General features: G+C 45.0%; 1 protein-coding gene, 1 long non-coding RNA gene and 1 other non-coding gene across 8 annotated transcripts in view; 2 read left to right on the forward strand and 1 right to left on the reverse strand.

Annotated features, from left to right (window-relative positions):
• Window positions 1–10,864, forward strand: part of Sap130 (Sin3A associated protein 130) — an 80,472-nt gene that overhangs the window by 62,265 nt on the left and 7,343 nt on the right. For all 6 annotated transcript variants that reach the window (XM_010637635.3, XM_019209518.2, XM_019209516.2 and 3 more), the window contains one exon: window positions 4,876–5,234. In XM_010637635.3, the coding sequence (XP_010635937.1) occupies window positions 4,876–5,234 (359 nt within the window). The remainder of the gene's footprint in view (window positions 1–4,875; window positions 5,235–10,864) is intronic.
• The window catches only part of LOC104871630, an 8,197-nt gene continuing 3,756 nt past the window's right edge, over window positions 6,424–10,864 (reverse strand). The window contains exon 3 of the long non-coding RNA XR_782925.3: window positions 6,424–7,431. This is a non-coding gene — a long non-coding RNA (uncharacterized LOC104871630). The remainder of the gene's footprint in view (window positions 7,432–10,864) is intronic.
• LOC117283712 lies at window positions 8,001–8,104 on the forward strand. The gene has a single exon (XR_004514743.1). It is a non-coding gene; the product is annotated as a U6 spliceosomal RNA (small nuclear RNA).

Below are 10,864 nucleotides of genomic sequence, written 5' to 3' on the forward strand. Positions count from 1 at the left end.
TTTTTTTTTTTTTCTTTTCTTTTCTCTTTGAGACAGGGTCTCACTACATAGTTGAGACTGACCTGGAACTCACTATGTAGCCCAGGCTGGTCTCGAACTCACAGTGATCCTCTTGCCTCAGCCTTCTGAGTGCTGGGGATCACAGGTGTGCCCCACCACACTCGGTTTAACAGCTTTTAATATTCTAACCTTGTATTGAATTTCTGGAATCTTGACTATTACATACCTTTGGGAAGATTTTTTTTTGATCATGTGTAATTGGAGTCCTGTATGTGTCACTTATCTGTATGTCAAATTAATTTTCCCTGTTTTGAAAAATTTCTTCCATTCTGAGAAGTTTATGTCATTTGTGCTGTTTCCTGCTTTTTCGTTGACTTCAGTCAATCTTATGTTCTTTGCATCATCTAACAGCTACATTGATTTCTCATGGTCCCTTGCTATTTTTAAGAAAGCTCTCTTTTCCTGATCACTGATCGCATCCTGTCTTCTACATCTGATAGTCTGTCCTCACATTGGCTCATACTTTCAGTGGAGTTTTTAATGTCTTGGATATCTGTTTGAATCTGTTTCACAGATTCCATTTCTTTCCTACACTGGGTGTGCGTGGCTTCCATCACATTCCTGAGCTCCTCTTTTTTTTTTTTTCTTCTGGCACCAGGGATGCCACTTCAGATGGTGGCACCACTGATCTAAACCCCAGCCCATCCTCTATTTTCTTATCTGTAACTTTTCTTCTGGTCACCATCTCTGTAGTTATCTGGGAAATTATTTCTGCATTAATTTTTTTTCTAAAGCCTTGTTCATCTGCTTTGTTACTTTTGCAGTTACCACTTCAGAGAGTCCAAGTGGGTGGCTTTTGGTTTATTCCACCTCATTGCCCCCTGGGTTTGCCTTTGGTGAGCTGGAAGTCTGTGGGGGTTGCATCTTGTGTAAATCTCTTCCCATTTTTTTTTAAGTTTAATTCCTGATTTGATGCTTCTAAATTGCTTTTGGCAAGTAGCTTTATTACTATTATTCACAATCCTTAGGAAATGACCACTTCTCAGGAGTGCCTTCCAGGTGCAGCTGGCTTTTGGGTTTTGAGTCTGTTGTAGGTTCTTATGTCTCCTATTTATTAGGGAAGAGAAGTTTCTGCCTAGTTGGCCCAGCTGCCACTTCTTTGGCACTGGCCTGTAAGTTTTTGTTTTTGTTTTTGTTTTTGTTTTTACGACCTTTACACAATCTGAATCTTGTTATACCAGGAAGAACAACTCATTGGCACAATTTTGTCACCTTGGCTAAAGTAGTACAATCAACAGGAACAATAACATCAAATACAGGAAATAAACTGTTAGGAGAATAACAAACTGGAAATAACAAATTGCAGCCCTTAATATGGATTTTTACCCTTAGAGGACCATGTTTGTAGCGGCACAGTTTGTAATAGCTAAAATTTGGAAACAGCACAATTGCCTGTCAACTGGAGACTGGATTTAAAAGATGTGTTGGTTTTTTTTTTTTTTAATAAAATGGAGTACTACTCAGCCATAAAGAATGAGAAACTAGAGACATTTATAGCTATGTGGGTGCACATTGAAGCCATACTCTTAAGTGAAATTAATAAGACACACATGTATAAATACCAAACAGTTTCTCTGGTGTGAAAAACTAAAAGTGTAAATAAGGATCAATATGTATAATTGATATTGTGTAATAGGAAGAAAAGGGCTAAAGGAGCAGAGGAAGTGGGAAGGGTAGGGGAAAGGGAAAAGGGAAAGAAAATATGTGAAAGGAAAAACATGGAAACAAAGTCTTTGTAAACAGGGAAGGGTGGGGGGGTGGAGGGCTGGGGAATGGGGGAAAATAAGAACCAAGGTAGGGCCAGGGATTTAAGCTCAGTGATTCCGCCAACTGCCTCCCAAGTGCAGTCTTGAGTTTGATCTCCAGTAACAAAAAAAAATAAAAGAACCAAGATAAGTCATATAAAGGTACAAGATCCCAATGATGAATGTAATTGTATACCTAAAATGTACCAATAAACTAAATAAATGGGATTAGGAAGTAAAAAACAAAAGAGGAAGAGGTCAGATATAAGGCTGGAAGGTAAACTTTAGGAAAGTGGTGAAGACAGGTGGGAAAGAGAAAAGGAGCTGGGCTTGGTGGCCCACGCCTGTCATTCCAGCACTCCAGAGGCTGAGGCAGGAGTATTACAATGAATTTGAGACCAGCCTGGGCTACATAGTGAGTTCCAGGTCAGTCTCAACTACATAGTGAACTAGACCCTGTCTCAAAAAACCGAAAAAACCCAGAAATGTCCCAGTCCAAGGTGTATCTCTGCCGCCACTGTTAGTGTGCACAAACAAGAGTCCAGAGCCAAATTAATTAATCCCAGCAAGCTAGCTGCAGCTTCACGGTGGGGTAGTGGATAATCCCAGCCAGCCTGCCCCTTGAGTTCCTCAGAAGTTCAGACTGGTTTCTGGCTATGAGGCAGGAACCAGATGTTTTGAGCCTACAACAGTCTGTGTCTCCTGCTGGTTTGAACTCTTCTCCCTGAACTCCTGCTGACTTGAACTCAGTACCCATAGCGAGGCACCAGAAGCCACTAAATGGAGCCTGCCCAAAGCTGTTCTGAGTTCTCAGCTTTGTATGCCTCTCTCCAAGATGGTACGTGCCAGTCACCCTCTCGCGGGTAAGGTCTGAACACCTGATCCACTGCTCCCGTGGAGGACTCTGGGGTCGTCAGTAGTCGCTGTGCATCTGCAGTGTTGGCCCACCTTTCCTGTGCGGAGTACCCGGCTCTGGGAGAGCACTGCGTGCTGCCTCCCTCCTCTCCGTGCGTCACTCTCTCCACTCTCCTTGCAGACGTCACTTCTCTGCTCAGATCCCTCCTGGGTCTGGGGAACCTACTTACCGCCTCCTCTTCCTCCTCTCTGCTGTATTCTAGTGTCGGAACACCAAAGCTTGGAGAAGCTCTTTCTGTGCTGCTCACCACTCTGCCATCCTCCCAGAAGTCTGTTTCCATTTTTTTCTTCTATTTCTGATACTTTTTTAAATGAACTTTAGTGTAAAATGTATTCATACTGCTGTATAACAGATCTGTAGATTTTTTATCTTCACAAACTGAAACTTAGTACCCACTCAGTACTCATTCTCCTTCCTCCTGTGTCTCTAGCCCTTGCCCTCCACTGCTCCTGCATTCTGTGAATTTGGCCACTCTGGGAACCTCTTGGAATTGGAAGCACACAGTGTCTGCCCTTATGTTACTAGCTCCCTGTCCTTACACGTGACATCCTAACATTTCCTTCCCATCGGTGATTGTTTTTCAGTTTCTTGTAACGGTCTTTAGCAAAGCAAAAGTTTTTTAAATTTTGGTAAAGCCAAATTTATCTTTTCTGTTTGGTTTGGGTTTGGGTTTGGGTTTTTTTTTCTTGTTGTTTGCTTTTGTTTTTTGTACCGGTGATCTAACTTGGGTCCTTGGACTTGCAAGGGTGGTTTTGGTTTTTGAGACAGCGACTTGCTATTAGTTCCGGCTGGCCTTGAGCTCACAGCAATCCTGCCTCAGCCTCCCAAGTGCTGGGATTACAGATGTGTGCCACCATGCGCCAGCAAACTGATCCTTTTTTTCTGATACTGGGAGTCGAACTCTGGACCTTGTGCTTGCGAGGCAGGCAGTGCTGCCATAGAGCTAAATCCCTGGCCCGTATATATCATTTTTTATCAATTATATTTTTTAATAATTCTAAGAACTCTTCACCCAATCCTACATTTTCTTTTTTTTGGTTTTTTGTTTTTTGTTTTTTTTTTTTGTTTTGTTTTGTTTTTTGGTACCAGGGATTGAACTCGGGTCCTTGTGCTTGTAAGGCAGGCCACCGAACCACTGAGCTAAATCCCCGGCCCCTACATTTTCTTTTGTATTTTCTTCTAAAAATGTTTGGGGTTTTTTTGGTTTTTTTGTTTTGTTTTGTTTTTGAGACAAAGTCTCACTGGGTAGTCCAGGCTGGCCTTGAACTTGTGGCACTCCTGCCTCAGTGTCCTGAGTTTTAGGATTACAGGAGTGAGTGTGCCACTGCACCCAGCTATAATGTTTTTTAATATTTAGATCTGTGATTCATTTTGAGTAGATTTTTACATTCAACATGAAGTCTAGGTTGATCATTTCTTTTCCTGTGGATGTTTAATTTTAGACTTCAACTTGAGGAATGTGTTGGTTTTGAATACCTCATTTTTGGCAGCAGTAATAAAAGTAAAGCATTATGTCTATTTAGTGAAGTGTTTTACTACTAAAAATAATTTTTATGAATACTGTACCTTAGAGAACTTAATAAATCCTTATAAAATTGCAAAACTAGGGCACACATTATTTTTATTCCTTGTATTCTTTGAAACTTTGCCACTTGTATGACTTTTCTCATCTATAAGAAATAGGTCATAAGAAACTATGTATGAAAATAACTAGCTTAAAAGGAAAAAACTACAAAGACGGCATATATAGTAAAGAATTCTGGAGGAAATAATGCATTCATGAAAATTGGTGGTGCTTGTACAATGATGTGACTTTGAATGAGTTCCTTAAAATGTTATTTTCTAAGTTAATTGAATTACTGCTTATAGTAACATGACAGGATAGGAGTACATAGGATGTTTTTAAAAATATATATGAATTCAGGCTAGATGTGTTTCTCAGAGATAGAGCTGTCCTTAGCATGCACAAGGTCCTAGGTTCGTTACCCAGCATCATAAATAAAAAACATCTGAATTACCTTTGAAAGTCCCTGCCAAGTTTAAAACCAAAGCAGTGTCAGTTGTGCTGCATGGTGTACAGAGAGAAAGGCAGATACCCATCCTTCGGGGTGTTGCAGGCTAAGGTGATTTATGTGCTTTGCTTTTATGTTTCAGTGCCAAACCCAAGTCTGAAATCCACGTGTCTATGGCCACTCCGGTCCCTGTGTCCATGGAGACCGTATCCAGTCAAAATAATGACCAACCTGCCATTGCCGCCCCTCCCACTGCCCAGCAGCCGCCTCCAGCCACTCCAGCCGTGATTGCTGCAGCTAGTCCCCCCTCCCAGCCAGCCGGTGCTCTCTCCACCATCCCGGGAGCAGGCCCCATCCCGCCACCCGTCTCGACTATTGCAGCTGCACCACCACCAACGGCCACCGGGAGTGGCAGCCTGGCTTCTGTCCTAGGCCCCCCTGTACCTGAGATCAGAGTGAAAGAGGAAGTAGAGCCAGTGGACATCATGAGGCCAGTTTCCGGTGAGTTCAGTCACAGAGTGTTCTCCCTTGACACTTCTTTCCCGCTTCCTACCTGCACTCTGCAGTTCACCTCTTTTTTATGTGACCACAAACCAAGACATATGACTCCGTTGCCCTTTTTTAAGTGTTCCATTTCATTTGTTTTTAGTAAATAGAAGGCATTCCTTTTAAACATGGAGACCACTTTGTTTTCCTTTTTGTCATTAATTTTAATTTCTAAATTACGAGAGTAGTAATCCCCCGTGTATCTTTTGTTGGGTTTTTTGTTTGTTTTTTGTTTTGAGACAGGGTCTCACTGTGTAGTTGAGACTCACCTGGAACTCACTATGTAGCCCAAGCTGGTCTGAACTCACAGAGATCCTCCTGCCTCAGCCTCCCGAGTGCTGGGATTACAGGTGTGCGCCACCACCACGCCCGGCTAGCCGTGTGTATCTTTTAATATAGATTCCTTGTATACATTAAGAAAATATTACTGCCAGGCCTGGTTGCACACACCTGTAACCCTGCATGTGAGAGGCTGAGACAGGAAGATCACAAGTTCAAGCTCATCCTGGACAGTGTAGTGACTTAACGAGACCCTTTCTCAACATGTAAAAGCTGATTATACAAAGGGCTGGCAATGTAGCTCAGTGTGAAGGCACTGGGTTCAGTCCCTACTAGCACCCGAATAGGGAAATGGGGGAGGAAGAATATTGCCTTGAAAGGGGGGTCAGATATGATTACAGCTCAGTTCTGTTAATTTGTGCTGTGGGGAATCTAGACAAAAATAAGACTTGAGGATTATCGGTAAGAGGGGGAGGGCGGGAGGGACTGCTGGGGGTGTGGTCAGAGTGTGCTACACGCGTGCATGAAAATGCCACTGCGAAACCCACTGTAGGTCTCTGTGTGGCACATAGGGGTTGTTTTGTTTTGTTTTTTGGAGTTTGTTTTGTTTTTTTGGCTTTTTGAGACAGGGTCTCACTCTGTAGCTGAGACTGCCCTGGAACTCCCTATGTAGGCCAGACTGGTCTCAAACTCACAGCGATCCTCCTGCCTCAGCCTCCTGAGTGCTGGAATTACAGGCTTGTGCCACCACACCCAGCTTGTTTTGTTTTGGGTTTTGGGTTTTTTTGGTTTGTTTGTTTGTTTTTTGGTTTTTGGTTTGTTTTTTCTTTTGAGACAGGGTCTAGCTATACAGTTTAGGCTGGCCATAAACTCACAGTGATCCTCCTGCCTCAACCTCCTGAGTGCTGGGATGACAGGCTTGCGCCACCATTCTAAGCTTAGATTTTTGTAACACACTAAAATTAGGGGGAAATTGTAAAGATGATTTGTAGTTTGTTCCTTGTCAAATTTTATTGTTTGCTTGTACAGTAAAGTAATATTCATGGGGGGGTTGTTGTTTTGGAGGGGTTTTTTTGGTGTTTTGTTTGGTTTGGTTTGGTACCAGGGATGGAACTCAGGTCCTCACTCTTGTGAAGCAGGCAGCAGAAGATTCAGGGTTTTACTTTAAAACTGTTGATAAACTTTTATCTGATTAGTCAAATCCCAAAACTCTTCATTACCTCTTTTCTCCTTCCCTTCAACTATAAACTTCGAGTCTGTGAAAGTCAAGTAACTTCAGATTTTCTTTCTTCTGTTTTGTAAATTAGTTTTGGATTAAAGTCCCCCTTCCCAGTGCAGCGGGACTGAAGTGATCTTACCTCTGCCCAGACATTGTTCTCACACTGATAGTACAGCCTTGTACAAATATGTGCATCTCCGCCCTCTGAGAGGTTACTTTCTAGCAAGGGAGACAGTAAAATCGTAAACGCTTTGGGGCGGGGTGCACGTGCACATGCTTGTACATGTGTGTGCATGCTCACGTGCACATGCATGTAGGTTTACTTATTTAGGTGTTCTCAAAAAAAGATAAAATATTGTACAGGAAAGGTTAGGTTTGAAGCTGGAACCCTAGAAAGGGTACTAAGGGTCCCGTGACGGCGGTGACATGGAGTAGAGACAGGAAAGAGAAGCGCTGGCCCCGAGGCTGTCTGGGGAGGAGAGCCTTCCAGGCCTAGACCGCCGCAGTGTGAACGCCTTGCAGTTGTGCGCCAGCTGTGCCCAGAGCTCGCAGGGCTGGTGGAGATCAGCGGGGAGCGCCAGGGGCTCAGTCAGGCGGGCTGCCGCGGGAGCACAGATGGGAGCTGGGAGTCTTGTCTCGCGCCTGTTGCACTCCCTGTAGGAAAAGCCCCATCCAGGGTGGTCGCAGTACACATGCGGGATCTGGCCTGCTTTCTCCCGGTGCTGGGCTTCAAACCCAAGGCCTCCCGCTTATTAGGCAGTACCCCACCGCTGAGCTACATGCAGCCCGTTGATATGTTTTGAAGTTGTAGCTGAGAGTTTGTAGGGCTTGCTTTGTCTTGTTTTGGCCCTACTGGAGGTTGAACTGATAGTGAGTGACTTCCCTATCTCTTTTTCTCAGAGTGGTCTCTAAGTTCCTACGCTGGACTCAAACTTGCACTCCTCTTTCTGTAGCCTCCCAGAGTTCTGGGGTCATGGATGGGTGTCACTACCATGACAATTAAAAATTACATGGTTGAAAGGGCTGGGGATTTAGCTCAGTGGTTCCGCCGCCTGCCTTGAAAGTGTAAGGTCTCGCGTTCGATCCCCAGTACCAAAAAAAGATTCATAAATTACATGGTTGGGTCCAGGGATTTAGCTCAGTGGTTCCGCCCCCTGCTTTGCAGGTGCAAAGCGAACCTGAGTTCCATCCCCATACCCCCCCCAAAAAAATGACATGGTGACATGCTCACTTCGGCAGCACATAGAGCAAAACTGGAGCGATAAAGAGATTAGCATGGCCCCTGCGCAGGGACGGCACACACATTCGTGAAGCGTTCCATACTTTTCTGGAAGATCCCCATTAAAAATGCAGTCTGCTGCTGTTCCAGGCCGTCTCCGGGGAATCCTGACTGGAGGAGCTGGGAGGGAGGCATAGGTCCATGTATGGTTCTTGAGACGAATGGCAGAGCTATGTACACGGTGTACGTTTCATGTGCTTGTGTTCCAAGCCAGAAGCCCGGATAAGTGAATATCTAGGAGGTGAAGCAGTTCCCAGACGGCCCTAGAACCTCTGCGAGGTGGGAAAGCGGTAAAAATGGAGGGGCAGGATGGTAGGACCCAAGTTGAAGTGGTGTACAGGCAAGGGCAGAAATACTGTGGGAGGACGGAATGTTTAGCTGGAACGCATGCTGTTGAGAGATCAAGGGAGCTGAGGACTGAGTCGTTGACCCTTCGATTTAGCCACAGAGGCCGTGGATACGTGGAGAGCAGTTTCAGTGTAGTAAAAAGAGTAAAAGCCTGAGTGAAGCAGATGCGAGAGGACACTGGGGCTCTCAGATAAGCCTAGGAAACCAGCGGTGCCTCACTGGGGAGGCTGTGGAAATGAGCTCTGGGGTCTTGTGTGGTTCCTGCCTTTCCCCTCAGCTGCCTGGCCGCCAGGAAGGATTACTGAATCCAACTAAACTTCTCCAAGTCGTGGATGTTGGGTATTACGTTCAGCTACCAGAAAGCTAAATCAAAGTATTTAAAATGTAAGCGCAAGGTTGGGTGGGGGATAGAAACGTGGTGTACAGAAACTTGAGAGAAGTTTGCTTTAAAGGGATAGAAAGAAAGGAGGGCAACATCTGAAGGGAATTGATGTCAAGCAGTTTGTTTTTGTGTTTGTTCTTTTGTAAGCCTGGGTCTCTCGGGCTCTCCATTAGAGCTACGTCCCTGGCCTTTGGTTGTTTCATGTTACTTTCTTTGTTTTTTGTTTGAGACAAGAGTTTTATATGTTAGTGGGAGTGATTCTTCATAAAGGGAGGAACTGGAGGCTGGGAATTTGTTTCAGTGGTTCTGCTGCCTGCCTCGCAAGGACAAGGGCCCAAGTTCAATCCCTGGTACAAAAAAAAATAATAGGGAAGAACTAATGATATAAGAGAAAGCAGTGCAGATTCCTGGGGCAGCGTAAGGAAGAGGTGGCAGTGACGGCAGGATCAGTGTCCTCCTGAAGGGGCCTGGCTGGCCTTCGCTGAGGACCAGAGAGGGGAGAAGATGGGTACTGTGCCGTGGGCAGTGTGGGGGGCCTCATGGACATAGACGTCCGACTGTTTGTCTGTGTTTCAGTAAATACCAGCAAGATCACTTAAGAGCACAGGTGAAGGAAGGGGAGTTGAGAAAGTGTAAAATACTCATCCAGGGGCACATGGCGGATGTACCAAGGGAGAGTAGCCAGCGTGCGGTGTGGTCATGCCGGCTACCTTAGCAATAGGTACGGGCTAATTGGAGAGTTCTGTTTAAACCTCATGTGCTTTTGCCGAGTTTGATGAAGAAGAAAAGGGAAAAAGAAGGAATAAAATGAGTAAAATGTGGAATTTGACTCTGCTAGTGGGAGAGAATGGACAGGAAAGGAGAAGTAACAAGCATGGGCGAGCAGGGAGGCAGGAGCTGCCAGAGTGGTCAGAGGTTACTAAGAGGAGGGACCCAGAGAGCTGGTTTTGGCTAAAGTTGTGAGGACTAGAAGTTGAGGTGGGTTTGAAGCCAGTTGTAATTATCGTTGATAACAGTGTAGGGCAGTGGTGGCGAGCCTATGGCATGCATGTTATTGAGTTTTTCTTTTAAGATTAAACATGTTAATGTATGAGTTTTTTCTAAACTAAACCCTCAGCATTCGGGTTTAACTGCAGTGTTAGCACTTTGCATCAGGGATCAAACTCAGGACCTTGTGCTTGCGAGGCAGGCAGCAGCACCGCACCACGGAGCCAAATCCCCTGCCCCGCACTCAATTTCTAAAATGTTCACTGTCGCTGGAGTAGGGAGCAGGTAGCTGAGCAAGAGTGGAGGGAAAAGGACGGGGCAGATAACGTGGTGGAGTGAAGTAAACAGCGTGGTGTTGAAGTCCTAGCAAACTAGGCTTTACTTCCTCACTCCGAAGGCTTTTATCCGAACACAGTGTACTGTGGTAGCTAACAGTGCAAGCTCGGAAGGAAGGCTGCCTGTGCCGCCTCCCAGCTCTGCCATTTCACCTGTGTGTGGTTCTGCCACACTCTTGCATCTGTGAGTTGAGGGATGTATTGGTCTGCGTGCCTGTTGCTGGGATACACTGCATAACACCCACAACTTAAAAGGAGAGAGGTTTAATTTGGTTCATGATTTCAGGAGAATTCAGTTCATGGTCAGATAGCTCCAAAGCAGGAACATCCAGGTGGAATGGGGTGGCAGAACAAAGCTGCTTTGTTAAGCAGAGCAGAGGAACAGTGCTTGAGAGGATGGGGCTAGGGAACAGATACCACACCCAAAGTTGCACTGATACCCTGAGACAGTAATGGTGAACCTTTTAGAGATTGACCCACACTGCAGCCCAAAATACACTTATTTGTCGCCAAGTGGCGACACCGCAATTAAACCTGAGCACTGAGGTTTTAGTTTAAAAAATAAAACAACCTGGTACCTTGGCTTGCTGTGCTCATCCTTGCCCTAAGTTGTTCCCAAGCTAATAAAGTTGACAGACCAGTTAACTCTTACAGGGGATAATAGTAATATTTGCTTATTATGATTGGGTGTGTGTGTGTGTGTGTGTGTGTGTGTGTGTGTGTGTGTGTGTGTGTGTGTGTGTGTGTGTGTGTGTG

Source organism: Fukomys damarensis, unplaced genomic scaffold (genome assembly GCF_012274545.1).
Source record: "Fukomys damarensis isolate Sample0158 unplaced genomic scaffold, DMR_v1.0_HiC HiC_scaffold_29, whole genome shotgun sequence".
Classification (NCBI taxonomy): Eukaryota; Metazoa; Chordata; class Mammalia; order Rodentia; family Bathyergidae; genus Fukomys; species Fukomys damarensis.